General features: G+C 52.9%; 8 protein-coding genes across 8 annotated transcripts; 6 read left to right on the plus strand and 2 right to left on the minus strand.

Annotated features, from left to right (window-relative positions):
* Window positions 1-1,171: 1,171 nt before the first annotated feature.
* BJX68DRAFT_255312 (fungal specific transcription factor domain-containing protein) lies at window positions 1,172-4,732 on the plus strand (the record flags this gene model as incomplete). Its single annotated transcript, XM_071043024.1, has 9 exons — window positions 1,172-1,205; window positions 1,264-1,334; window positions 1,398-1,691; window positions 1,746-2,037; window positions 2,104-2,231; window positions 2,662-2,700; window positions 2,795-4,247; window positions 4,329-4,519; window positions 4,637-4,732. The coding sequence occupies 9 exons, from the start codon at window positions 1,172-1,174 to the stop codon at window positions 4,730-4,732; spliced, it is 2,598 nt and encodes an 865-aa protein (XP_070899178.1).
* A 1,196-nt stretch (window positions 4,733-5,928) lies between these two features.
* Window positions 5,929-6,368, plus strand: BJX68DRAFT_237319 (uncharacterized protein). Its single transcript, XM_071040176.1, has one exon. The coding sequence runs from the start codon at window positions 5,987-5,989 to the stop codon at window positions 6,347-6,349; it is 363 nt and encodes a 120-aa protein (XP_070899179.1). The 5' UTR covers window positions 5,929-5,986; the 3' UTR covers window positions 6,350-6,368.
* A 221-nt stretch (window positions 6,369-6,589) lies between these two features.
* BJX68DRAFT_237320 (putative 2,3-diketo-5-methylthio-1-phosphopentane phosphatase) lies at window positions 6,590-8,262 on the plus strand. Its single transcript, XM_071040177.1, has 4 exons — window positions 6,590-6,903; window positions 6,981-7,306; window positions 7,395-7,823; window positions 7,927-8,262. The coding sequence occupies exons 1-4, from the start codon at window positions 6,747-6,749 to the stop codon at window positions 8,035-8,037; spliced, it is 1,023 nt and encodes a 340-aa protein (XP_070899180.1). The 5' UTR covers window positions 6,590-6,746; the 3' UTR covers window positions 8,038-8,262.
* A 2,849-nt stretch (window positions 8,263-11,111) lies between these two features.
* BJX68DRAFT_93556 (uncharacterized protein) lies at window positions 11,112-12,706 on the plus strand. Its single transcript, XM_071050040.1, has 4 exons — window positions 11,112-11,583; window positions 11,645-11,746; window positions 11,810-12,046; window positions 12,119-12,706. Exons 1-4 carry the CDS (start codon window positions 11,326-11,328, stop codon window positions 12,431-12,433), a joined length of 912 nt encoding a protein of 303 aa, XP_070899181.1. The 5' UTR covers window positions 11,112-11,325; the 3' UTR covers window positions 12,434-12,706.
* A 4,011-nt stretch (window positions 12,707-16,717) lies between these two features.
* Window positions 16,718-17,345, minus strand: BJX68DRAFT_93563 (uncharacterized protein). Its single transcript, XM_071050041.1, has 3 exons — window positions 17,217-17,345; window positions 16,950-17,153; window positions 16,718-16,889 (listed from the first exon to the last, which is right to left on the minus strand). The coding sequence occupies exons 1-3, from the start codon at window positions 17,281-17,283 to the stop codon at window positions 16,816-16,818; spliced, it is 345 nt and encodes a 114-aa protein (XP_070899182.1). The 5' UTR covers window positions 17,284-17,345; the 3' UTR covers window positions 16,718-16,815.
* A 3,169-nt stretch (window positions 17,346-20,514) lies between these two features.
* On the minus strand, window positions 20,515-21,373 carry BJX68DRAFT_93569 (uncharacterized protein). Its single transcript, XM_071050042.1, has 5 exons — window positions 21,255-21,373; window positions 20,951-21,177; window positions 20,873-20,881; window positions 20,718-20,792; window positions 20,515-20,664 (listed from the first exon to the last, which is right to left on the minus strand). The coding sequence occupies exons 1-5, from the start codon at window positions 21,275-21,277 to the stop codon at window positions 20,573-20,575; spliced, it is 426 nt and encodes a 141-aa protein (XP_070899183.1). The 5' UTR covers window positions 21,278-21,373; the 3' UTR covers window positions 20,515-20,572.
* A 187-nt stretch (window positions 21,374-21,560) lies between these two features.
* On the plus strand, window positions 21,561-25,569 carry BJX68DRAFT_237326 (putative PHD finger domain protein). The gene is made up of 2 exons (XM_071040178.1): window positions 21,561-24,277; window positions 24,327-25,569. The coding sequence occupies exons 1-2, from the start codon at window positions 21,801-21,803 to the stop codon at window positions 25,396-25,398; spliced, it is 3,549 nt and encodes a 1,182-aa protein (XP_070899184.1). The 5' UTR covers window positions 21,561-21,800; the 3' UTR covers window positions 25,399-25,569.
* Window positions 25,570-25,849: 280 nt separating this feature from the next.
* Window positions 25,850-27,800, plus strand: BJX68DRAFT_93597 (RNA recognition motif domain-containing protein). The gene is made up of 5 exons (XM_071050043.1): window positions 25,850-26,059; window positions 26,146-26,245; window positions 26,338-26,681; window positions 26,741-27,038; window positions 27,120-27,800. Exons 1-5 carry the CDS (start codon window positions 26,020-26,022, stop codon window positions 27,199-27,201), a joined length of 864 nt encoding a protein of 287 aa, XP_070899185.1. The 5' UTR covers window positions 25,850-26,019; the 3' UTR covers window positions 27,202-27,800.
* The last annotated feature ends 177 nt before the right edge of the window (window positions 27,801-27,977 follow it).

The raw sequence follows: 27,977 nt of genomic DNA on the forward strand, positions 1-27,977 counted from the left end.
CTGGCTTAATACCAGGTGGGCTACCACCCAGAAGGTATACGGACCGGTGTCGTATGTTGTTGTAGCATTCACAATTGTCGTGTATGGCAAAGGGAGTGTGGCAAAGATTGGGCCGAATATCCCTGGATAGTCTGAGCAAATTTAAAGATATCATCAACAACGGGGCGGTTATTCCAGTCCTCAGTGGGAAGATCTGCAGGGGGACCAAATGTACACGTTTCTGGATCGAACCTCTCATCTGTATTTGGCCATTCTGTGTATACAAGCGGTGCTAGCTCAGTTGCATTCATGCCAGCGCAAAGAACATCCACTGCGGGTGCGCGCTTCTGCCGCGGTGGTGTACAGCATTGAGACCAGTCTTGAAATGATAGTAAGAACGCCTAGTATCGAGTAGCCCGAGTAGCAGAGGCTCTCCCAAGGCAAGAAAATTGAGCCGGATTGTATGATCCACGTTCGCATCGACATGTCGGCGATAGATTCCACGCGAGAAGCGGGAAATCGCTCGGTAGCCAAGAACCGGGCCAAGACAAGCAATGCATAGCGTCACATATGATACCTCGATTGTTTTTCGCGGCAAGTGCGCTGACGAGAGTGGCCGCACGCAAACGACCCCCCAGCGTACGTCGGAATTCTCACAACAGCTAGCGTCAATCTTTGTTTCTCGTGTGCGGGAGATTATCCGATAGACGTACCCTTAGTAGGCGTCGACCGAGGCGCCCATCAGCTCATCGCCGAGGGCTCAGGCGATCGAGCGAACAGCCTAGAGTATGGGTGCAAACCTGATTGAATGAGTAAGTGCAATTAAAACCTCGTACTCTCAGTATCTATCGGAAATACTTATGAAAATCGGGATTCGGATGTTGGAGTTGTATGCGATATTCCATACAGCCTCGCAACAACGACTCGGCAGTTCGGCCGATTTGATGAATTAGCCTTGACAAGAAAAGGAACTGAACTGAGTGATTCGTAATCCACGAGCACGCCATGTGGTCGATCTGTAGAACGTTGGTGCTGGGGTGACGCTTTGGGCGTGGGCCAGTTCGGCCGAAGTCTCGGGCAAAAGATATACTTAAGTCCACTCGCTGACTCTAAATACTTCATCAACAGTCTCAAATCCAGGAGATCTTTAATATAACTGAAGAAACATATCCTCCTCTATTTACAGAACAAAATGGTCAAGATTGCAATTGCTGGCGGCTCGGGGAGTATGTCTCCTTCTCACGCTGTTCTACATCCCATGAGCTCGCTTGCTGATATGAATAGACGTCGCCTCGGAAATCATTGATGTCCTCGTCGCCACGAAGAAGCATGAGATTTTGATTTTCTCGAGAAAGGTGAACACACCCTATTTACCCGATGATTTCGAAGCCGAGTGAAGTCGATTAACTTCGTTATAGGATGCCCCCTCCGACAAACCCGTAGAGGGCGTAACATGGATCAAGCCCGACTATGACAGCTTCGAGCAGCTCACCCAAACTCTGCAAGGAGTGCATACCCTCCTATCCTTCGTCACCGAGCAGGAAGGTGCGGAGAGTCCTATTCAGAAACGGCTCATTACTGCCGCTGTCCAGGCTGGAGTGAAGCGATTTGCGCCGAGTGAATGGGCCACGTCCACCACTCAACATCTCCCCTGGTATGCGTACAAGGCGGAGATCCGGCGGTACCTCGCAGAGCTGAACAAGGACAAGAAGGTACACTAGGCCCCACCTCCGAGCTTGTATGCGCTTAGTGCTAACCAGTTCCAGGTCCTCGAGTACACCCTCTTCCAACCAGGCCTCTTCGCAAACTACTTTACACGCCCGTACAAGTCATCGACCTATATCCACCAGATTGAAACTCCTATCGACTTTGAGAAGCGCCGCGCGATTCTCGTAGAGGACGGCGATGAGGGTGTGATTACCTTGACGACAGTGCAGGACTTTGCGGCCGTCGTCGCGCGAGCAATCGAGTACGAGGGCGAGTGGCCTGTCGTCAGTGGTATTCGCGGAACGACGCTTTCGGTGCGTGAGCTGATTGCACTGGGCGAGAAGCTTCGAGGTACGCATACCTTCCTCAATATACAACCTTGCAATTCTAAGACAAGTCCTAACCTAACAATACCAGGCCCCTTCAAAATCGAACGCGTCAAAGCCTCCGACTTCGAAGCCGGAACGTGGGAGACCTCGTGGATCCCCCGAGTCGACCACCCGTCCATCCCGCCGGAGCAGGTCGATGTCTTCTCGAAGCTCGGCGTTGCAGGGATCACGTTGGCTATCAGTGCTGGTGCATTTGCGGTTTCGGATGAGTGGAATCGACTTTTGCCCGATTATGAGTTTACGGCGCTTGAGCCGTTTTTGACGGGGGTTTGGGAGGGGAAGCCCTAGGATGAGAGGGTCGAAGCTTGATTTTGCAAGGTCAAGTGAGAGGGGGAGTGGGAAGAAATACATATGCTCATCACAGGTTTTCAGAGTATAAATGACACCGATTGAGTCGAATAATAAGACTGTGCTAGCCTCCATTAGCGTTAGTAGTTCGCTCGAATCACCGAGATTTCGGGCGAAAACTCCCTGCGCTCCTCCCAACTCTCACGCGTTTCTGGCTCCACTCCCACCCTTCTTCTTCATCAAATCTCATCACAATCTCAATCGCAATGCTAAGCACCCGACTTGAATCAGACTCTAGACGAAGAAAAGTCCGCAAAGGGACGCAGAGCTGTTGGGAGTGCAAGCGACGCAAAGTCCGGTGCATCTTCTCTTCGGCCGAGCACGCCATTTGCAACAACTGCCGGCGACGCGGGACGGCGTGTATCGGCCAGGAACTTCCAGATGAGAGGCCGTTATCGTCAAGTGCTGAAGCTGTTGAGTTGAAAGCCCGGCTTCAGCGACTGGAGGCGTTCCTCGAGCAATCGATCCATAATGCCCGCGGAGAGGATATCGTTGAGCCGCCTTCATCCGGGGCGCCGACAGGGAGACAAGACGCTCAGAAACCGACGCCACCGAGCGATACACCTACAGCGCCATCGCAGGTGTCGGAGAGATTGGCAAGAAAGTACGACGACGTGTCCCGCGAGCTCATCGCCGCGTGGCCCAGTGAAAACGATCTCGATACGATATGCGGCCTCCCCGTCGGTCTTTCGACACCTCTCTACTGGGCAATATGTACGCCGTATTCCGGCATAACGGGGGTTGAACCACCGTCGCCGCGAGATATGCTGCAACTACCGCCACCAGGCTCGCATCCGGTGCTCATCGCGCGCAAACTTCTTGTCCTGGGAACTTTTCTACAAGGTGTCCTCCCATCCACGATTCGGTCACTTGGGAGCTTTGAGCAGACCTACCGCGAAATAATGATTCGCGTCTTCGATCGCGCCACCAGACTGGTAACCACCAATGACGAGCTCACCGGCTCAGCCGAGGGCATCGAGTGCATCATGATGGAAGCCATGTACCAGAACTATGCCGGCAACCTGCACCGCGCATGGCAGGCCACATGTCGGGCGGCAGCTGTTGCTCAGATGCTTGGTCTACACCGCGGTCTGAGCTCGCCGTCGATGAAATTTCTGGAGTCCGAGACCCGAACGAGGTTCAGACCAGAGTATATCTGTTTTCGCCTCGTACAAATGGACCGCTATTTGTCGCTAATGCTCGGTCTACCGCAGTCGTCGCTCGAGTCGCGTTTTGGAACGATCAAGGTAGCAGGTGTCGAGCATCCGATGGAACGTATGGAGCGCATTCATTGCACAATTGCCGGCCGCATTCTGTCCCGCACGGATGTCGAGATAAATGACCTCGCCAAGGTATACGAGATCGATAAGCTGATACAAGAAGCCGCCGCCGAAATGCCACCGCAGTGGTGGTTGGTCCCGAGGTTTAGCGACAGCGCAGAGCTCCTCCCTGATACGATGCGGATTATGGATCAGTTCACTCACCACCACCTGCTCGTTCGCCTGTATTTACCATATATGCTCCGCTCCTCCTCTGACCACCTATACGACCACTGCAAGATCACAGCCCTGAACGCCAGCCGCGAGATCCTCTCCCGCTTTATCATTTTCCGCACCTCGAACCCAGCGCACTTTTACTGTCGCGGAACAGACTTTCTCGCCTTTGTTGCGACGACAGTAATGTGTCTAGCTCACATCGACTCTCGGAACAAAACCCCAACCAATCTCGGAAGCCCAATAAAGTTCCTAGCACACAGTCGGCCTGCTGATCGGGGCATGATGGAACGAACAGCCGAGATCATCGAGTCGATGGCGACTGCCAGTGGTACAGATCCGATCGCCACAAAGCTCACCCGGATCCTCCGCCATCTACTCGTCATCGAGGCGAACGCTGCGAGTGGGACAGTATACAGCACGAGCTCTTGCAACGCCGACGAGGGCGAGCATGACGGCGGCTTAGCGCAAGAAGGTAAAGGACTTCGCATCCATATTCCGTACTTTGGGACGATTCACTTTGAGAAGGGGGCGATTTCAAAGTCTGCGCAGACAGAGGTTGAAAACACTGGCTTTATTGATCCTCACCGATTAACCGAGCAGGTTGACCAGCACCCTACCTCGCATTATCCGCTAACAGCTCACATGAATGATCCCATACAATTCGATCAGACATTGCCGGAATTGCCCATTCCCCTCGATTTCTCACATACAGATGAGAACTGGGACCTTCAGGGTATTGACATAGCGCTCTTCGACAGTTTGTTCCGTGGGACGGGGATCGATGACGATAATCAGCACACATGGATCTTGTAGGCCGAGAGAGGCATATTTCCCAGGCATGAGGAGCACTTGGGACTCCTATGGCCTGCCAGGCAGCCCGCACTGCGAGGGACGAGGCTGAGGCACCAGGAGATTCTATTGGCTGCGCGGCTCCCACGCAAAAGCATTATTCTGTTGCAGCGCGCATTTATCCTCTCCGTGACTTTACCATGGCCAATTTGATTGCATGTGTTACTCCTACTTCGTCTCACTCTCTCCTCTCGCTCTTCCGGTCGCCCCTTTTTCAAAGATCACTCCCTGCCCGGATAGCAGAGTATCTTCTTCAGCCGCAAGATGAGTTCTCCAGTAACACCGTCCGCAGAATGCCCCAGAACCTCAGCTCAGCAGCGCTTCCATTGGTTGCCTTCACCGACCGAGTGGATCGGAGACTACCGGCCAGGCAGATACCACCCGGTCAACTTTGGTGACACTTTCAAGGACTGACGCTACCGGGTCATACGCAAACTGGGATACGGATCTTACTCTACTGTCTGGTTGGCCAAAGACCGGAAGTAAGTGTCTCTACCTCTCTAACTAACCTAGTTTTATACTAACACTCCGAAAGCCTCAACCGTTATGTCGCGCTCAAAATACCCATCGCAGACCGATCTCTCCAACCACGAATTAAGTATCTTTGATGCGCTCTCACAAACTACCTCCGAGCATCCGGGAAGGTTGCATGTCCTAACTCCTGCCGACACTTTTGAACACAAGGGCCTCAATGGCATTCATCGTTGCTTCGTGTTTGACTTTATGGGCCCGAGCCTCGCATCTGCGCTTGAGGAGCCTTCCGAGGACTTGAAAAAGCTATGCGACACTCGCGTCAGATACCCCGAGATACTCCATATGGATGGCCAAATCGATACTGTACGAGAAATTACTCGGTATTGGCTTTCTGCATCGGAACGGCGTTGGGCACGGAGACCCTTCACAGCGCAATCTGTTTTTCTTTGTGAGGGATTTGTCTCACCGATCGCCGGGCCCCCAAGTATTTGGCTTTTATCTCAGCCGCTTGATGAGTTCATCAATGTCGCTCCCGGCTTCAACATCAAGATCTCGTGTTTCGGAGGAGGTACGGCGAGATCCATCCACTACAGCGCTCCTGCCCCATTCCTCGCTCCATGCTAATAATTTACGCAGCCTTCTTCCTATCCCATCCACCCGCCAAACTCGTAGCCCCGTCGCTCTTCGCAGCCCCGACTAATCTTCGAGCTCTTCGCCGGCCGCCCCTTCTTCGTGGTCCCGGACATGGGCAGCAGAGAATCAGTCGACGACGACCACTTCTTGCAACTCCACGACATCCTCGGTCCGGTTCCGCATTCGGACGCGCATATCTACTACAATGAGAAGGGTGAGCTGGTGAAACACTACATTGGTGAACTCTCATCGGGGCCTGTGTCTGATTTGATCGAGCCGTTGGAGCCTCTTGAGAGAGCGTTTGAAGAAGAGAAACCGGAGGATTTGAGCGTGAAGGACACTAAAAATGTGAAGAGGTTGTTGACGCGGATATTGGACTATGATCCGGGCAAGCGGCCTTCTGCGGGGGAGCTGCTTGAGGATCCGTGGTTTGTCGGAATTGGCGCTGCGCTGGGGAAGAGTCGGGAGGAATGAGGGGTTGACCAGAGTGCTGTACTTGCTGCGGCCGCAGAGTTCCTTTCAAATGTGCTTACTGCTTCATAGGATACCATGAGTATCTATAACATTACAATAATACACAATGTCCTCGCCAATTCGGCAATACGGAGTCCGTTGGCCCTCGGGTTCCAACATTGCCTGCTTAACTAAGGCAATGACGTTGGCCCAACCCCGGGATGCCGATCGGGTCGGCGGGTCTGATTTGCCACGCTAAGGGGCTCTGGGCCCTGTGCCTGGCTCTTCAGCGCCGGTAACTAATCATCGTGAACTCAACCGAGCGCCTCTGCGGACCGCTGAGGACGACGACTTTGCCGGGTACGTCATTGAACCCCCCGTTCCCGGTTTCTGTCGCCACGATCTCCCTCATATTTCAATGCGCCCATGTCCGGCTCGAAATACCTTCAATCAAACTTGCAACTTGACTCCCATCGCATCACTATTTCCTCACTCTCCCCCCTCATTTTCCCCACCTACACCGCAAAGAATTACTAGAATGGCGCCTTCAACGAGAAAGATCGTCTGCTTTTCAGGTACGCACCCAAAAAAAAGAAAAGAAAAACCCCACCCACCCCATTCACCAGCTAACAACCCCACCTTATCTATGTAGACTTCGACGGCACAATCTTCATGCAAGACACGGGCCACGTCCTCTTCGACAACCTCGGGTGCGGCGAGGCGCGCCGCAAGATCCTCGACGAGCAGATCAAGTCGGGCGAGCGTTCGTTCCGCGAGGTCTCCGAGGAGATGTGGGACTCGCTGCGCGTCCCCTTTGAAGACGGGTTCGAGCTGCTCGAAAAGGAGCTCGAGATTGATCCCGGGTTTCGGGAATTTCATCAGTTTTGCGTCGATAATGATATCGATTTTAATGTCATCAGTGCTGGCTTAAAGCCGATTCTGAGTAGGGTGCTGAATTCGTTTTTGGGGGAGGAGGAGGTATGTTATCTCCTATCATTACCGGGCTGCTAGTCAGGCAGTGTCTGCAACCAAAGACCCTTTGATTATTGACCAATCCGAATCACAGGCCTCCCGCATCGAAATCGTCGCCAACGAAGCCGAAATCAAACCCGACGGCTCAGAATGGAAGCCCGTCTGGCGCCACGACACAGAACTCGGCCACGACAAGGCCCTTTCCGTAAAAGAAGGGCGCGCCCTCGCCGCCGAAGACCTCGAGGGCGACGAAATCCCACTCATCATCTTCATCGGCGACGGCGTCTCTGACCTCGCCGCTGCGCGCGAAGCAGACGTCCTCTTCGCGCGCAAGGGGTTACGCCTAGAAGAATACTGCGTCGAGAACCAGATCCCGTATATCGGCTTCGACTCGTTCTCGGATATCAAGAGGGATGTGCAGGCGATTATGCGCGAGGATCAGCAAAAGACCGGGGGTGTTGGGAAACCCGCGCGGTTTAACCCGCGCGCGAATATGTGGAGGCGGATTTCGAGTCGGCAGGCTGTGAGTTTCATTCATCCTATTGATCCACCTACCCGTCTATTCAGTCGGTCGAGATTCGGCCTGCGCCCGGTGGTGCGCGCGGGCAACGTGCTAATGATCGCAGGTCCCGAAATTCGTCGCTGCCACGCCCTCGAAAGAGGAGAAGATGTTCTTGTGGCCCGAGAGCTTTTCGGATTACCAGCCTCGGGCGCAGACGAACGGGGGGGCTGCCTAGTGCCTTTGTGCCCGTGAATTGACGCTGTAAAGTCAGTAGAGTGGTTGAGGTATATATAACTATAGACACGCGTAGATCTAGACACGCCAAATTAATGAAAATCATGACATGAAGATGAATACCATTCGCCCTTGCATTGCATCTCGTAACCGCGTACTTCCACAGGGTGCTGTTTCCAAGGTCTGTCGGGATTGCGCTGCTGCGTCGCCAAGGCTGTTGTGTCTGTCTGAACGCTCAGGTAAGAAGCTGCGCTATAAATGAGGCTTGTGGTGGGGGGGGTTGTGGGTGCTATAGCATTGCGAGGTTGGTCGCCTCTTCGCAGTGCGAGGTGGAGGCGTTACCTGGTTCAGTCAAGTCTTCAAGGTGCCCATGGTTGTGACTGTCCTCCTGTGGTGGGTGATGTCTTGCCTCTGTACCCTGTCCAAACGGGTACTGACGCCAGGCTAGAACTCGTAGACCCTCGCATTCATTCCTAGTGACATAGTGAAGATTCGATATGTGGTTTTGTGGATTATATTCCAGTATGGAATATCCTACTAAAACTGTCATGTTGCAGAGATTACTCCTGATGAATATATCTCAATATGAGTGTGTGAAGAACATACATACTGGCGCCGGTCTCGTAGCGCAAGCTAGGCATACCCTCTAAATAAACTGTCTCCGCAAACAATAGAGCCATGGGTCGGGTATAAACATCGGTGACATGGCATCCCTCGGCACTATAAAAGGCTCGACGAAATATCTCAGCAGGATCCTCTTTATTACAGGCAGCAAGGCTGTGGTGTGCGATTGCAGAGTACATACTTGGGGTTACACCAGGCGCAGGCTTCGGAGCCGCGGAGGAGAACAGTGAGTGGCTCGACTATTGGAATCAGCCGTGGACGATCTAATTTTACTCGAATGGCACTGGTGCACGTACCCTCAGGAAGGCGCCGCATGCTTGCTATTATCTAATTATAACCCATTCCATGTTGGCGGCAAGAATGGTCCAGGCCCCTATTAGACGTCACTGTCACCTGCAACTTAGGGTCCCCGATATCATGAACCTGATCGATCAATACCATGCCATGGCATGCGCTGTTTTGGTACCCCTGGAAGTTCATTTGCAGGATGCGCGGATTAGTTGTGGCATTAGTGTTCCAAGCAACGTATACTGTAAACTCGTCAACCACAGTCCATTTGTTCCATCTTGTTGCGCTCTGGGCTGTAGACCAACAGATGTAGAAAAAGCAATATGGATAGGCCAACAGTCAAAAGACCAGCCTTGCTGTCGGGCGACACCGGTATAATTCTATAAATGGGGTTGGTTTCCAGGATCCCCATGGTCAGATTTGATGGGCGCCTCTCAACAGCCCTTTCGCGTGTCTGTAAGAAAATCTCATGGCCAACTGAGCAAACGGATAGTCGTCTCCGTCCTGTCGGTTACAGATGACGCGAGGTAAACAGCCTCACGAGGACACACCGGCAGTCAGGTAATATTCCCTTGGAACACATTGTCCCAGCCGCACAGGCTAGCGAACAGATCCTATGGGAGGCTTCAGACCCCCAAGAATAGCATAAACGCCGTGCTGGTGATGATGGACGGTCACACGAGTCATGCGATGGATTCGGCGGGGTTGCTAGGCACATACATGGCCTGGCCCAGCATCTTCTCTCCAGGAGGTGCACGCCTTGACGGCATAATTCCCAACCGAACGATCCTGCAGAGTGGGCAAAAGCAAAGGCTTAGTAACAGCAGACGGAGCTGGTTGGCTCGTCGCAGGTGCGAAAGATGCGCTTATGTGTAGTTAAACTGGTGCGGCTGAATTAGTGAAAAAGCTTCCAGAAGGATCCGGCTCAAGCACCCGGCATACTCACCATTCCACTCCTGGTAGTTGACTCGTCGTGGCGTGTCATGTCACCCTTGCCTTGGATAGGATAGCCTGGATAGGACCAGCGTTGTAGCGGCTGCGTAGTGTAAGGCGTACAATCATATTGTATGCGACCTAGAAGTAAACAACGGTCAGTCTTGGGGTTCCTAAAGCCCAAACTAAGACGTACATACATGTACAAGTGGTGTGAATATGTAACATATTCCTGAGTCCCTTAAATAATAATAGTCCTTGGCGGACTCAGCCTTACCGTCCTGATGAGAGATCAAAAGCTTTGGTTTGATGTTGGTTCCCTTCCTCAGACCGCTCTGCTGGAAAATGTTGTCCGTAGCGGGCCCACACAAGCTGAACTATGCCTTGCGTGACTAACCCTGACGATCCTAATCAGGCACAGGTCGTACCGGGAGGTACACAATACACGGTATAGTACCGTGGATGGCTCTGGAGGATGTAGCCTCAGCGCCATGTGATCTCTGATGAACTCGTCTATGTACATCGTATTGCATGGCTAATGGAAGCCAAACTCCACATTTTCGACTCGTCGCTCGGCAGCAGTCCGGGTGGTTCTGGAGACCCGCATCTGGCAAGCACTGCCAGTTCAAGAATAGTATACATAGTATTCGACAGGGGGAATGTAGCTGCTAGGAGTTTTATCATCGAGTGCTCGGCAAATGCGGAGTACCACGTGCAGCAATCAGACCGTCTGAAGATTGCGCCATGCAACTTGGGCAGGGCTTCTCTCTCCTCTCGAGTAGAGAGACATTCTCAAGCGAGCATAACTTTCGCACTAATCTGGAGGACATTAGCAAGGAAGCTTAGCTTGTTAGAGCTCGCTGCTGCGCCCTCGAAAGTAGCCGGGGCCCTTGTAATAAAAGATTGCAACAAAATGAGCGACGGCTGCGACCTATCAAGCCCTCCATCCAATGATGATGGCTTCCCGTGCTACTAGCTCAACGTTCAATGCTACAGTAGGGCTGTGCAGAATGCGCCCTGTTTCGGCCTGGACTCTGCAGCCCCGCTACGACTGTTCCTAGCCGATCGGCGAGTGGGCGTGTTTTGGCTGAGCCCTAAACAGTCAAGGCTGCCCGCCAAGAGTTGGGGGCCAGGGGCGCAGCACTAAGAACGCCATGCTCCAATTCGATTTGGCAATGGTCTTGGACGATTATCACTGGATGAGCCGTCTAAATGAAACCTGGGGGCTGTTCTGTCAACACTCGATGATCTGGGGTGGGGATGCATCGCGGGACGCCGGAAATGAGCTCGTCTCGCAGTATATAAGCTGTGCAGAGCCCGGTGATGGACTGACGATCAGAACACCAAGCTTTTCTATTGCGTCTCCAAGCATATCATCTCTCTTTTCGGTTACGATTTCATCATCTCTCTTACGTCTTACGTCCTTTATAAATACATCTTCACCATGACCATGAACAAATCCGTCTTCCTCGCCGCTGCCCTCGCAGCTCTCTCCCCTGCCAACGCCGCTCTCGACAAGCCAGCCCTCACCAACAACCTCGACTACCTCCTCGATGGCAACGTTGCCAACCTGCCCTCCAACGGAGGCCCCTACTGGGGCAAGTGGGAGGCTGGTCTGATGCCCGCCGACTGCAAGAGTATCGCCGAGAGCCAGGGTCTGAACCCGACCGACTTTGAAGTCTGGGATATCTTCTACAATGATGTATGGCCTGCCTCGGAGGAGAATAACAATGGAAACGCCCTCTAACATCTATCTGCTATAGTGCCAAGATGGCTGGAGCTTCTGCCGGCACAAGGATTCCGCCGACAGCTTCGAAACCCTCGTCGACACCTTTGGACGCATCCCCGTCCGCATGCGCAGCTGGGTACGCGCTCACTCCCCTCCATTTGTCTGATCCAGTCCATCCTAACAGGATATCGTCGTATAGGTCCGCCACATCCTCACCATCCCCGGCAACAACTGGGCCTTCAACTCCAACGGCAACATCGCCTTCTCCGGCACGACCTCCTCAAACCTCGACGTCGCCCTCCACGAAACAGGCCACAGTCTCGACCTCCTCGGCGCCTACGTCGACGGCGCTCTCTCCTCTACCCAGGAGTGGCTCGACGCCTACAACGCCGACTCGAATGTCCCTGATGAGTATGCGCGCTCGAACCAGGTCGAGGTAACCACCACCACCCCTCCAACACTCCAATCTCCCAGTGAATGTACACTAACATATCCTGCCATGTCATAGAATGTCGCCCAAAACACCGTCGTCGGCATCTACGACAAAGTCGTCCCCGGCGGCTTCCCCGGCGTGCAGCCCAACTACGCCAAGATCCAGACCCAGTACACGCTCCTGCAGAACAAGGCCGGGGACCAGATCATCCCCGGGGGTGTCTGCGACCGCCACCTCGAGAACTCGGATACCGTTTCCGCGTCGGGATCCTCGTCGAAGCGCGATGGCAAGAAGGCGCGTGGTGTTGCGCATGATCCCGCTTTCAAGGGCAAGTATGACCATATTGTCAAGGACTTTGAGCCCTTTAACACTCAGGATTTCCACCACTGAGTAGTGGTTGCGGAGCTGGTTGAGGAACCTGTATTAGTGGTGATGCATTTGTTGCAGTGAGGTGCATGTTTGTTTCTAGGAGCGAGCGAGCGAGAGGGTGAGTGGGGGTTAGTTGCTTGGTTAGCGGCGTGGCGTTCGTTGATGGTGGTAGAATTGAATATAGACTATACATGAGCGTGATAATCCTTTTCTGAGATGCTTGTTGATCGTATCATAGGCAAGTCTGTACTGTATCTATCCTAGCATACCACCATGGCGACAGCCCTATCACACGATCCTAGTATCCATGTGCTGAGGACTTGAGGCTGCCGATACACTACATACGACCATACAGTCCGACAATCTATCAGGTTCTTCCCATAGCAGAAAAACAGGAGGGCTACGCGCTTGTTCCTGAGAAAGGCGGGACGCTTGCTTCTGATTTAAGCACGTGGCGGTCGCGTTGTCAAATTCCACCGTGATGAAGGTACCTAGCAGAACTCGTGACATTATATTGCTGCTTTCTTAAACATTACATGTTGTTATATCTCCACAAAGCTCGTAGAAGGAAACTTTATGGGTAGTAGAGTGCTCGACATTCGGCAACACATTCATTGCTGTCCTTTAACTTCATAAGCTCAAAAGAACGCTCATCGGACTAGTTGCCGTATAAAGTCGCTTAACGAGGTATATCAAGTGGCTAAGATATACATACCCTGGACATGGCGTTATGTTGGGCGCGTGGGCTATTTGAAGCCAAGCCGGGCCCGCGAGTCTCCGCTCCTAACAGCTTACGCCACAGTCCACAGTAAGCCCTAGTATATCGAGGAAGAAGAGATGGAGTGAGTACCCTGGGGAGCTAACCCTAAGTCAGGCACTCGTCAGCCAAGTTCTCATGTATCGTGACAGTCCCGACTCAGACAAAGCAAGGCCCGTAGTGGAGTTGATACCAGAGTCGAGGGCCATCCGTCTTGGCAACCCTGATCGTGTTCTAGGTAGTTTCATGAGCTATATAGACTATGGAACTTCCATGGCAACTGAATATTCCTAGTTATGCCGGCTTTGTTGTGCTTATATCGTGGGCCGACGGAGCAGTATTGGGGCAATCGCACCCCACAACTATACATCATGGAGACGACATGGTACCTTCCGGACAATCCACAAGTACTGCCCCTGGCCAAATGTTGCTGTTACAGAGATGCACCTTGCTATGCCAGCGCCGGAAGTTGCGGCCCATGTTAAGAAAGCAACAGCCACAATCGAATTGCCAGAAAGAATAAAGAACCAGCTCATACAATCGTAACGACAGCCCCTTCAAAGCCAGTCAATGCCTCTGGCTCGTATTGTCCCCGAAGCCGAGACGGTTTGGACGAACCAGGCTCGTTGGTCATTTCATCATCCGCAATCCCGAGGCGCACGTACTGATTCATATTATTCAGGGACTTCCCAAGAATCAGCTAGATGTTCTCCACGCGCTGGACCGGTCTCCACCGTACAGGCGGACCGCTAACGTAGAACAAGAAGACAGCAATTTCCGACTCTGGTGGTCTCACAGATTGTCCTGGGTGCCCGCGACGCGTAGCATTCTCCATCAAACCGTGCTCATTTATCCCTCGAAATGCCAGGCGCATCTATAGTGGGAGAGAGCCTCCATTCGCCAAGGATTACATCAAGCCCTCATTAGGCTCTGCGCCCAGCGTCATTTTGCACATGAGCCCTCGTAGCGTGACAAAGGCATCTGCGACATGACCCACAGGGTTCAACCCACGTACGTGGGAATCGACGTCTACCACGCAGCAGGAGCTTGCTGGTTCCCAAGATGCGTCTTCGTACCTTATTGCCCAGGAAAATGATGGAGCCCGGTAAGACAAAGACATACTTACCACCTTGTCTACCACTGCCCCAGCCGTCGCCGCCCAGGTCAGGTCTTGAATCAAAGTATCGGTCCACTGTCCAGCAATGTATATGGACCATGTTATGTCTTGGATGACTCTCGCAACTCCGGATATTGCGGGTAGTCGGTCTCCGGGTTTTGTCAAGGCGCGAAACGTATATTCAGGGACCGATCCATGCCAGTATCTATAGGACCCCGCGGCAGTGGCCAAGAGTATGCGTGGAGGTAAACGCGCTGGAGTTCTGGGACATTATATCTGCCGCCTCGCATTCGCAGGCCAGCCCATGTTGGCACAACCACAACAGCTCATTCCTTACCATAGATCAGAACCCGGGTCGAGAGGAGATTTCCATGGAATGTCCGGCCGCGAGTCCAGAGTGGTAGAGACAGCAGGGCACTTCCTTGTCCTGCCGTCAACCTATGCGATGTCTCGTCTGGTGCAAGCCTAGCACCAAGGACCGTCTCCTGACCTGTGGAAAGCGCCCATGGCACTAGAAGGAGGGCTTCTTGTGAGTTGCCGCCTGCTGGTGGCGTATAAATCCTTGGGTAGCAGTGCCTGAGGTGGCAGCCGCAATGGTAAAGTAGGCTGAGTGGTAGATGATAGCCATCTGGGGGGCTGGACTCTGCCTCGCAATCCGGCACCGAATCCTGAGTGATACACTGGGCATCAATCCGTATAGACTGTAGCTCAAGCCGCCGAGTTATTGTGATGGCGACTTGCACGGTTGGGGGGAGGTTGGTGATTTGTATCCCTCTTTTCATAGTTACATAACTAGAGGTCATGGTAACAACAATCTTAGTTCTGCAGCAGCAGTAGCTAAGAGCAAGATACGTGGAGATATGAGGCAAGTGCTCCAACTCTACCACTCTGACCTCCCCTTCCCGCCCCCTCACGTCCATGAGGCGACTGGGACCGTACCGCAAAGGGGTCTGACATTGGAGGGTGATCTTTGCAGGGCGCCAGGCACCAGTAGATGAAATCAACGCCCCTGGCGTGTCGCCATGACGGCTGATCTCAGGCCCGCTGGTGACATCTAGCGCCGCAAGATAGACTATTCCAGAGTTAGTAACTATGATCATCCCATGAGGCCACAGAATATCTCTTGCCCGCTGGTGTATGGATTTGGACCAACTGCGGTACCCATAGCTGCTCGTCCTCTGACGCAGAAATGGGGGTTGGACTGCACTGCAGCTGACCTACCTTAGCAGGGGTTCCCCTACCTTTAGAGAGTCCTTTCTCAGACAGCCATTAACAAGTGAAATGCAACGCGCTGCCCACCCAATCCGGGTCAAAAGAGCTGTATGGTGCCTGCAGCTAGATGGCAAAGCTACCAGAGGTAACTACCAATCATCTACTAGGGGGATAGTGGTGCCGGGCATTGCGTAGCAACTGTCGTTTGAGAATGAGGGGGCCTGCAGCCTTCCTCTCTCGATAGGCTTACTGGTCATACGGCCAGGCTCAGAGGGCCACGGCTTGCCTGAAGGACGCGAGAGAAATAGACCAGCGCAGATAACTTGGAAAGGAGCGAGGCATGACCAGGGATGCACCTTCCTGTTTCTAATAAAGGTCTACATTGGGGAAGGAGCGATGGGCGGGATGTTCTTTCCTCGTTTGTCAACACTAGACGAAGTAGGAAAGCACGGCCGTCATGGACGCACCTTCCTATTTGGTTTGCGCTCTCCATAAAAGCCCATCGTACCTACCGTTTGTACCACTTCTAAAGGTCGTCCCTTCCTTCTGTGTCAGAGTACGAAACAGGAGCCACGGACAAATTCAAGCCGCCTCGCCTTTATACCACCTTGGCCATAACCCTAACCCCCTTTGACCCTATTTTCGCCATCACAACATGATATTTGTGCAAAAAAACACATCTCCTGCATCCGTCTCGAACAGCGTCATATCAAATCCGCGAACCAAGGCCGCCATAACGGGATACAGTATAGCACCAGCACAACAGCCGTTGTTTCGATTATCAACAGAAAGGTCATGGTGAATTTGAGAATGCAATTGCCATCGAGGAGAAAAGTAAGGTCTTTAAGCAACCGTTATTTGAGGTTTCGATCAGGCAGACAGGTAAGCACTAAGCAGTCATAATGGCTCGGTGGGCGTCAAATGCACCCGGACGGAATGAGATGGCCTCACAAGTTTATGAATTGCTTGGCTTATGAGATCTCCGGGTCTGATACATCCGGGGATACTGAAACAAATGACAACAAGTATGCTGATATTCAGAGCTGGGGTTAGCGGCCAAGACGTCAATTGTGCGCTCAGACTCCATAGCTACACAGACCTACAAAATCCAATATAATCCAGGCTAGAAGTAAGTGGGACGATCCATGATGTGGAACGACGGACATCACCAAGCTCAGTGTGGCTTCTGTCTCCCTTGCTACCGAAATTAATGATCTATGCGCCGCATATCAATCCACACTGGCTTCCCCAACAAACCACCCACTTCCCCGGCGCCTTTCCCCTTTTCTTCCTGAAATATGCTTGCCTTCAACTAGGTCACCACAAGCCATGATTGTGAGAGCTCTGGGCGGCTCCAAGCCTATCGCCTTGTCCGTTCGGACACGCAACACCTAAACGCAGATCGTTAGCCCTACGCTTTGGCAGACACCAGGCGCAAGTCGAGAACCTGCCTAGTTTTGGGTGAACGAGCCAACTAGGCTTCATCATATCCACCGATCTAGCCCTGGTCCATTGATCCAGCTTTTCCCAATTCACACACTGGTGGGATGTTGCATTGGCGATCGGGAGGCGCTCGTCCTCCCTCCATTCGTACGTGATCAGGCCAATGTCCCCGTGGCACATAGACGATTGCCGGAGGAAGTCGATGCAGTGCTCTGTCTACTGTGTCAGTCATCTTCATCCGGCTCCAAGTAGTTATTGCGCCCGGCGTGACAAACCATTGTGCAAGCGGTTCAGCTCATGCTGGGCTGGCGTCAGGTCGGGGAAGTAGTAGTCCGGATACATAAACTGGTGGATCCTCTTGAGACAGTGCAGCTCGTAGTATACGTTCAGGGTCCCAAGGTAGCCCGAGCCTTCTGGGACCGCGACCGCAATATCCTGTCTCCCCAGAGCCTCGATGTACTCGGGCTCAAGGATTATGTTTTCGTCTATCGAGAGTGAGAAAGATCAGGAAGCTTTCATTCAAGGTTGACGCTCCTTGTTCCGTAATGGGCCTCACAGAATACGTACAGTTCAGCAAATCATGCCACGCCTGGTCTGGCTGCGGGCCTGGCCTTCCGGAGAAGCCTCCATAGTCTTGGATCCTGTCTTCGAGGGTGAACTTGTGGTTTTCCCACCGGATTGCCTCTGCAGCTGGTGCTGTAGGCCTGTTAGCGGCCATACCCTAAGTAGTAGAAAATATGTCCCTCTCACAAGAAGAAACGCAAGGCTCACGCCATTGCAGGAGGTAAGCTTACCGGCATTGCTTGTTCGGTGTTGGTCCTCATCAACCGCTGATAGGCCTGGTCTGAGATTGCTACTGCGGTATGCTTCATAATCTGGATTCACATGAGAATCGTGCTTCCACGGTGCATATCCAGTTGGCATGATTGCTTCTGGCGACACAGTAGGGGCGAAAACGGCCCCTAGGCGCTGAGAACATACTGCGGAGCATGCTGTTTATATATCTTGCCAAGGCCAACTCAAAGGCCTTGGCCTCGTGCGGTAGCATCCAGTCGCTGGCCATGTTTCCTTCACCACTGCTGAGCGCGCCCTCTGCAGCTTTCGAAGGCAGCGAACTGGAATTGCGAAGAGAACGCAACAGATTGGCCCAAAGGCGACACCGTCAATGTTCGTTCGTATCTCGCCAATCAGCGACTCCGCCTCTCGCTCATCACCAGTACAGCGAAGAGGCGAAGGCAGAGCGAATTGAACTGCCCAGAAGTAAACGCGGTGCCGCCCCTTGATGTGTCGCAGCAGCAGGAAGCGCTTCGGCAGACGTGAGCGGCCCGTACTGGACGTGTTGATCCAGTCGTGTGTCTCACCGCTATCGGGGTAGATCGCGCCATGCTCCATGGCAGGGAATACCTAGTAGATATGGCAAAGGCTGTGCCACGAGTGTTCCTAAACATGAGAGAGGAATTCTGATTCATTTGGGCTCCATGGGACTCTCGCTGGAGCGGGGAGCTTTGATAGCCTATACCAGGGTCTAATAATATTTCTGGAATAGTAGACAGACAGAGCAAGCTCTCGCACTGCCTTGCTGACGAGGAATAGCGCATGGGGAATGTTCCAGCATGTATGGATGCTGGACACAGAGTTAGATATCGACGGGCAGTAGCCCCCCAATGTAAAATCCTCATTGCAACTCGCGTCGCAAGAATATTCCCAGCACATCGAAGGTCCGAAAGATTTGTGAGTGGAGCGAGACCTGAGTGCTTCCTCTGGAACCACCAACTCGGAATATTCCAAGATGCGAAATTGAAGCTCTGTGGGAAGGGCCAAGAACGGAAATGGCTCGTCAGGGAGTTGGGGAAAGTACAGTGTTTTCTGGGGAATGGTTGACAAAATCATGTACTGGAAATCAAGCCTTCTTGTCCCTCCCAGGCTGGTCGATAGTCCTTTCAGGCGAGGAAGATCATAGAGCGGAGCTAGGAACTGGGCCGCAGCATCACATACCATCTGAAGTTCGAGCTGATCATCCTGCGTGCAGGAGGTGGCCAGTCTGTCGCAGAGCAGTCTCCAGATAGCAAGGTCATCCGAAAGCTCACGTTGAGCGTCAATATCACCCATATTCTGGACCAGCTTCATCGTAGCGGCCTAAGGGATAATCCCAAAATCAGGAATTTTTCCTACAAAAACTGATTGTAATGTTCCGTAGTGATCTCCATCCCAGCGGACTCCACTCCAAAAGCTGTTCGAACCCAAAGCGGCGTTCATCACGAAACCACAAGTGGTTTCCAGAGTAGAACACGGAACGTGCATCCTCTGATATCGCCCGAGACACACAGAAGAGCTGATTGGAAATGTAATAGCGGCCTCCAGCTTGCTCGACCAACTTTTGCTTGCGGGGCGACCACTCCCCGTAGAAGATTTCCCCTGTTCCTGAACAACCTAGCTGGAACATCCACAGAGATTTGTAAATCTGGAGTCGAAGCTTGTAAGGAAGACGAAGAAAGTTAGGTTGTTCAATCATTCTCAAAGGATAGAGTGTAGCACGAAGAAGAGGAAGGTGGGTGAAGGAAAGACACTTGAAGGTCCAACACAACAAACGTAAAGGTAAACTTTTAGGCCTTAGGGAAATTGTGCTCACGAAGGATACCTATTAGGCTCTAACCGGAGTGATCTGCGAGATCTATTTTTGAGTAGCCATTTCTAAAGTGAGACGGGTTTCGGAGTCAACCAGGCAGGGCCATGAGTTAAAGCACTGTTAAAAGCAGTGCCACGTGCCTCATCGACAGTGTCCTGGCAAACTCGGCTTGTTGGCATCGTCGGCAGCACAGCGCGTAACGACTGGCGACGAGCGCGCGGCCTCGAAAGACTCGAAGGCTTAGCCCTAATGCACACCCAATCACATATCATCCATGCTACGCAAGCACCAACGCCGATCCCAGGATCGGACTAGCTCACGTAGTGGCTTGGTAGGGTCCAAAAAATTGTGGGAAACAGGTTCGAGTGGTCCACGCCCCGATTGTTTGGCCAAGTGTCTACCACTTGTGCTTTATGTATAGGGTTCGGCCTAGACGGCAGGCACCTGAGCAATAGGCATATTCAACTCGGCTGATGTTGGGTAAAGCCCGTCACAGCAGTGCCATATATATATATATATATCCGTCCTTCGTAGTGACACACGCGACTCTCCGGTCCAACCGCCCGCTCCCTTGAGCCCTTCCGGTGACTGTTCTGTTGGCCCTTTGCCGCCTACCAACTGCCTTCGAGCAGGAGCATGGCATGATGGGGACAAGACTGATCAAAGGAAGTTTGCAGGTTTCAAAGTCAGAGATGGAATCATCATTCATTCGCCATTACTATCAACCATCAGAGTATCCGTAGTAGCAGGTAATAGACGCCATTCAACTGCCAGTAATCTGTTTGCCCACCCAGCTGTTTTCGCAGCCAAGCATTTCACCAACGATGAGGTCAGATCACATAACACCCAGTCGACTAGCAACCGGCCAGGTTTCCCCTCCGACAGCTGAGTTTTCATCGGCCGTTGGAAGTCAACCCATAGAAAGCATGAACCCTGGACCCATCATCACAGGTATTACCCCTGTTCAGGTCGTTCTGTCCTCGGTTATTTCCATTATTCTCTCAATCAACCTCCTGCAACCGACTCTCCTTGCTGTAAAGCGGATACCTGTTTTCGAAGCTCAACAAAGAAGTCCTTCCCATTCGCCATTGTGTTTGCTGTGCAACCGGTCAGTCACTGAAAGTGTCTGGTGGGAAAAGAAAGCGCGTACGTTTCGATCCCCACGGTCCACTCGCACGGTTATTGGCATCCTTCCCTTGAAGCTTGTAGAAGAAAGATTTCGGCGCTAGAAGATGTATTCGTGATTAGTAGCTCGTTCGCGGCGGTAGTGCGGGGAAATCATAGGACAAGTGTTCGCGCGCATACCTCCGGGACCTGGGACAAAAGAAGGCTGCAGTTAGCAAGGGGATATTATACCAGGGCGAGCAAGGAATGGAACCATACCTCTTTTCAGAGCAGCCTTGGCCTCTGCAGCGTTGAAGCCTCCCACTGGAACGTGTTGCTCCAGGTTTGGCCCTGACAGCTGCTCCCGCGGTTCGCCCCAGTTATTATTCGATGTATTCTGATTCTGTTGGCCCCCGCGGGGCCCACCATGTGCGCTTGAGGTTCTGTTATTCGAATGTCGTTGTCCGGATTGGCGGTTCTGGTCGTACGCTCGGCCTCCGCGCCATCTAAAATCGAATCAGTTGCTGCTCTCCCCAAGCCAATAACAGGCCCAAATAATGGGAACAGAAGATGAAGAAAATACCGGTCATCGCCTGCGCCACTCATGTTGTAGGACTAAGCTTCGGAAGTAAGCCTGATGCACGAGGGGAAGCAGCTGAGGAATGCGACTAGTCGGCTGTCAAATTGCATGAGGAGGTGAGCTTCGCTGAGTGCTGGGCTGTAACGAACTGTCCGGTGCGGAGTCGCAGTGGCTGTACTGGTAATACCGATCGCGGCTGTAAATTACCGGGAATGAAAGGCGTCATGCCTGAGGCAGCCATCGCGCGTGACTGGCGCCGATTGACCGACGGCCTCCTTCTACAGGCCGCGCAAGTTTAAACAGACGACAGCTCAAAAAAAGCCCAGTCGCGCGTTGTTCTACAGCTCTCCAATGCTCGCATGACTGGCGCCTGCCTTGCATCTCCTATGTACCAGCCATGATTGGCATTTTATATGGACTAACCTCTGTTTTGCGTTGTCATTCACCTCATTGAGCAGATTAATCGGAACTGCCTTCACAACAGCGCTCATTCACTATTTACCTGTCTTTTAACCTTTCATCGAAATTTTTTCTTCGCCTATACCCAATATGGCGCCTTTTTCTTCCCCAAAACACCGCTCCTCCCCCGGAGGGGCACTTAAAAACAGCTCCAAGGCCCCTCTCCAGGATTCAGTGAATTCGGAACCCGCCGTCGTCGAAGGGCCCGTCATCAAAAAGCTAAAATACGTCCCCGGTGGACCAGGTGGCGGTGGCAGATACATCGAAGTTGAAGTTAGGGAAACGATCAAGCCGAAGCCGAAGCCTAAACCGAAACAACCCAAAGTAAGCCCCATGAAGAGGAGGCATTCGTCCATCTCTCGCACTCGCCAACGAATAAAAGGGATGGACTCACCCGCGCAATCCACGCAGCTACCTCCGCCTCCGCCAGTCCATGCTCCGACGACCCCGCCCTCTACGCGTTTGAGAAGGGAGAAGAGTCAGAGCCGGGGGCGATTCGGATCGTCAACGGCGGCGGCGCTGGCTTTACAACAGGGAGATGGCTACAAACCACGAGAAGAGAGAGGCTGGGAGGAGTTCCATCCGGAGCTCGACATCGAAGCGAAGTTCGCCGTGTTCCCGTCCTCTGAGGTGGACCGGCCCCCTCCCTCCGCGCAGCTTGCCAACATCTTGTCTCCTAATGGCCTCGATAAGACGGACGAGAACGATCCCATCGCAGAGCTTATTCGCGCTCATGCGAATGGCACCGCCCAAACACCGATCAAACGGAGACCAGGACGCCCCCCGCGCCGTCCGGAAGCTATCTTACAGGCCCTCGGCGTTTTCACTCCTCAGCCAAAAGTCGTTCCCCCGCCAGGGCCCAACCCGCGCGAGAAGCTTACCCTTCCGAAACCTTCCTTCCGACTAAAAGACCCCTTTACCTTTTACGATCAACCCGGTGTTGGTCAGCAGAACTACGTCGATCGGACGATGGCTAGTGTTGGATACCAGGAAAGCGACCTCTTCCTCCGTCATGACCGTCGTTTGATCCGTATGGCCGAGGGCACACAGGACGATGATTTGGATATTGGAAATATTGTTGCAGGCGAGGGAGAGGTGAATGCCGCAGTGGGTCGGGTCGAATACGACATGGATGAGCAAGACGAGAAGTGGCTGGAAGAATACAATTCGAAACGGCGAGAAGATCAGTTTGAACCGATCAAACCAGCCATCTTCGAAATTACAATGACGAAAATTGAGAAGGAGTGGCACAGTCTCGAGAAGCGCATCCCAAAACCAAATCCGAAGCCTCCACAAACGCAGCGGCCCAGGTCAAGCTCGGCCGCGGCGGTCAACGGTGAGACTACAGGTCCTGGAGAGGATCAGGACACCAAGTGCGCTATTTGTGATGACGGGGATTGCGAAAACGCCAATGCGATTGTGTTCTGCGATGGCTGTGATCTAGCAGTGCACCAAGAGTGCTATGGTGTTCCGTTCATCCCAGAGGGCCAGTGGCTGTGTCGGAAATGCCAGCTTATAGGAAGAGGATCTCCGAACTGCATATTCTGTCCCAACACCGAGGGTGCTTTCAAGCAGACAACAACTTCGAAATGGTCGCACCTTCTCTGCGCGATCTGGATCCCAGAGGTGTCTATCGGCAATCCCTCTCTGATGGAGCCCATCACCGATATTGAAAAGGTGCCTAGGAGTCGTTGGAAGCTCCAATGCTATATCTGTCGCCAAAGGATGGGTGCGTCGATACAATGCAGCAATAAAAACTGTTTCGTGGCTTTCCACGTCACATGCGCTCGAAGAGCACAACTCTACTTGAAAATGAAATCAGGTCATGGGAACCTCGCTGTCATGGACTCGCATCTCCTAAAAGCTTTCTGCGACAAGCACGTGCCCCCGGAATGGCGTCGGGAACATGGGACAGATGCTGCCACGGCAGAAGCTATCGAATATTACCGTAATACGATGCAGGGTCGACGGTGGGGAGATAGTCAAGCGGCGGCTCTATCGCTAGAACCCACCAACCCGCTTGGCGGCGATCATGAAGATGACGATGGGCAGCGGACCCATACCCCGCGTATTACGCTCACCGTCGGAGGTAACAAACGGAAGAGGCCGAACGCGCCTCGGACAATCTGGAAGTTGCCGTCAGGGGCACCCGTCATCCCTCAAGTTGTTTTGAATTCTGTGTCTGCCTCGCTTGCACGTTTTACTGTTCGTCAACGAAAGCAATTTGCAGAAGACGCGTGCAAGTATTGGACCTTGAAAAGAGAGGCGAGGCGAGGCGCTGCCCTACTCAAACGTCTCCAGTTGCAACTAGAGACATTCTCATCGATGGAGATGACCCGACGAGATTATGCTGCTATGGGAGCAACCGGAAGCAAACGATTACAGCGACGTATCGAGTTTGGAGACCGTCTGTATCGTGATCTTGACCGGTTGCGGATGCTGTGCGATGAAGTGAAGAAACGCGAGAGGGAGAAGCTGAAGGATGCCGAAATGCTTCGCGGCATTGTGGATAACGTCTACTTCCCAATCTTCCCCCTGCTTTGGCCGATATTCGAGAAAGCTCAAGTGTAAGCATCTAATCCATCCACTAGGGACTCTTGACTAACTGCTTTACAGGTTGGACAGCAAGGGAATTTTCAGGCCAGGACTCGCTGCAGTCCGCGCCAAACTAGACCAACGCTACTACCCATCCGTATCGTCCTTCTCAGCTCATCTTGCTAGCGTCTTTACTTCGGAGATTGGAGTCCAGCCGGCTGGAGATACCGCTGAGCTTCAAATGCAGATCAGTGGGCGTGCTCCTGAGCTCAGCCTTGAGCAAAGGGAGAAGCGGAAAATGGCCAAGCGGATCATCAAAGCTATCCAGCCCGCTCTTGAGGACGCGATTCGTAAAGAAAGCGAACTAAATCGCCAGCCTTTCGAGCAGGAGCTGAAGGACTTGGATGTTATGCTTGAAAACAGTCTGTTATCCGCAAGAGGCTCCGAGATCGACTCTGGGGAGCGTGCTGGGGACGATACCTTTGAGAAGCCCGAAAAGATCGAAGTGACTGAGGGTAGTGTTCACGACGTGGAGAATGCGCCCGGTGCTTCTGCGAAGCTCGAATCTCAAGACGAAACAATGGAGGAACCGGCAGATGGGATTTTACCAGAGGTAGAGGGTACACAACCCCCCGCACCTTCCTCAGATCCGCAAGCTATGGATATAGATATTCCAGAAGGCACGCCAGCTCTTCCCAGTGCCGACAGCGCTACTTCGTTGCCGATCCAACCCGCCAACGAAACTCAGCCGGTGACTATGGATGGGACTCCGCCCATTCCTGAACAAACCGATCTACCAGTTCCCGGTCAGGTTGCTGAAGCTCCAAAGGTGCCATTATCCCCTCCGATTCTCCAAAGCGACCAGCAGCATCCCTTGTCTCAGGGAGGGATCCAGTGGTACATGCAGCCTTTTGATCCTATAGGGACAACCATTCACGAAGAACGCTGGACGGGCCGCGAGGTCATGCGCGGTCTGAGCGAGGAACTGAGTGAACTAGATGAGGACGAACTGAAAGACCTCGTGGCTGATGACGAGCTCGAGGAAAGTGCCGCTGGAGCCGACGCCTCAAGCAGCGGGGCGCAAGACAACTTGGGTGGAGAGCAAGGGGTGAAGATCCATCGGACTCGGCGTAGATGGCGCGGCTTCAAGTGATGTTTGCTTACTATTATTGCTTCGACTTAATACCTCTTTGTTTTCGAGTATGTGTTTGCTTTGAGGTTCTAGGGTCACGAGGACGGGCGTTTCACTCTTATCTTGTTAGCCTTGTTCATGTCTATTTAGAGATTCAATTACCAGGGAACAGCAATGCAATAATGAATCCGATCCTTTGAAAGTCCTTTTGTTTGGTCGAGTGGGCGACTTGGCAGCCCTGCTTTGTATGCAAGAGCCGCGTGGGTTCTGGAATCTGCTGACTACGCCGCTCGCAACCTGAGGATCCCGTCGACTTTCCTTCCCCCTTCTTTCATCATCAACCTCATCGCCATCCTCTTTCTCCCTCCCTTCCCCCTTCACTCCTCTTCTTCTTCGTTTCTCTTCCTCATCTTGTTCTTATTCCCTGCAGGAATCCATCAACTCCTGTTTTACTCGCCCTCGGGTCCCTGTTTTTAAGGTAACGATCTCCAGTGTTTGTGGCGGAATTTTCTGCGCTGCTCCCCAAACAACAACCGCCGCGCCCTGTGCCACCCTTCTTCGCGCGCGCTCTTTCCGTGTAGCTTCGATTTAACCTTTTCGAGCGTCTTTAGATTATCATCACCCTTCTTCCAAACACTCGATATGTCTGCTGAATACGACCACGACAGCAGTCGTTACGACGGTATGTTGGACTGCGGTCATCTCACCAGCTGAAATTCTGGGATTTGGAACAAACGCGACTAATACGTCTTCTTTTCGTGTCTTCAGACGAGCCTCGATTCGCCCGCGATCGCAGCGCCTCTCCCCGTGATGAGCCTAGAGCTGATCGCACCCGCAGCCGTTCCCCGAACGGTCGCGCCGATGATCGGTATGTCATGCCTTTTTGTCTTGGTCCTCTTGATGGCGATGTCTGCTCAGGCACGGGCCTCCTGGACAATGTGCTAACATACAGTTCTTCAGTGCCCCTTCTGATTCCCGCAAGCCCCTCGACGATGAGGAGGGCGCCCAAAATACCGGCTCCAACCTCTTCGTCACTGGCATCAACCCCCGTCTGACTGAATCCGACATCTCCCGTCTTTTTGAGAAATACGGTGATGTTGAGAACTGCTCCATCATGGTTGACCCCCACACCAAGGAATCTCGTGGTTTCGGTTTCGTCAAGATGGTTACTGCTGAGCAGGCTGATGCTGCCAAGGAGGGTTTGCAAGGTGAGGTTATCGAAGGCCGCACTCTGAGCATTGAGAAGGCTCGTCGTAGCCGTCCCAGAACCCCCACTCCCGGCAAATACTTCGGCCCTCCCAAGCGTGGTAAGTTCTCTTTAGCCAAATCGCTTAGGGTCGCTTGACTTACGATCTATCTGCAGAGTTCGGTGGACGCCGTGGTGGCCGTGGCGACCGCTACGATGACCGCCGTGGCGGGTATGGTGGTGGTGGCAACTTCCGCCGTGGTGGTGACGAATACCGTTACGGCCGCTACGACTCTTACAGCGACCGCCGCGACTACGGCGGTAGCCGTGAATACCGCGACTACAACCGCCGTGAATACCGTGACGACTACGCAGGTGGCCCTAGTGGCGGCAGTGGTGGCAGTGGCAGTGGTGGAGGTAGTGGTGGATACCGCGGTGGTGCTGACCGCTACGCCTCTGGCGGCCGTGAGGAACGGTACGGTCGTGATGAACGTCGCGATGATCGTCGGGGTGACGAACGCCGTGGCTATTATGACCATGATGCTAACCCTCCCAGTTATGGCCATGGTGCTCCATCTCGCGATCCCTATCCCGGCCGTTCTTATGAGCCCCGTGAAGATCGGTACGCCGGAAGGTAGGTCCGTGTTCGCCAGCTGCTCGAATACGTGTGCCCTCTTAAAGACAGGGTTTCGCCTACTTTCCTATGTCCCTTTCCTCGTTCTTCCTTCCCCTTTGTCCTTTTACTCTGTACCCCTTTGGTTTCTTATGTTCCTCGGTCTGGTTTTCTTCCCCATCTCTTTTGCAGCACGATTCGAGGGGTTTCCCATCTCGATAAATCAACGCTGGGGCGTCATGTTGTTTTCACTACGGGAGAAAAGTCGTCTTCGAAATTTCACACACCTGTTGGGCGGACTTGGCGCATCAGCTTAGCGGCCATTCGACTGTTCCCCTTCACTCAGTCGATAAAGAACAACCACACGATAACCAGGGTCGACACCTCCGAACACGAGCTGTTGTTTTCTTTGTTAATACGCTCGATACACCGGAAATCTATGGCGGCAGGGAAAGTGCAGGATTTTCTATTAACGTTGTAATTCCTCGGATTGTCAGATGGGTCAGCACTGCTACATTTCAGCTCTACCGGAAAATTGGTCGTTATCTCGCTAGTCAGCTCTTCGCCTTTATTGCGTCTTATACAACATTTCTTCACGTAACGACTCGATTGTATTCGGCCAGGAACACATCTTAAATCTGTCTCAGGCCATCATCATTCACTCATGCCAGTCTTCTTCAATCCACGCCCTTGACCAAACAAGCAGACCACATGGAGTCAGGCCATTCCTCGCCAGTCCGCCATACCGTTGTTTGTGTGCCTGTAGTACCCACTCCCAGCAAGTGTGTCGAGGACAGCCTA

This window comes from Aspergillus pseudodeflectus (genome assembly GCF_044049435.1).
Source record: "Aspergillus pseudodeflectus strain CBS 756.74 chromosome Unknown BJX68scaffold_21, whole genome shotgun sequence".
In the NCBI taxonomy this organism is placed as follows: domain Eukaryota; kingdom Fungi; phylum Ascomycota; class Eurotiomycetes; order Eurotiales; family Aspergillaceae; genus Aspergillus; species Aspergillus pseudodeflectus.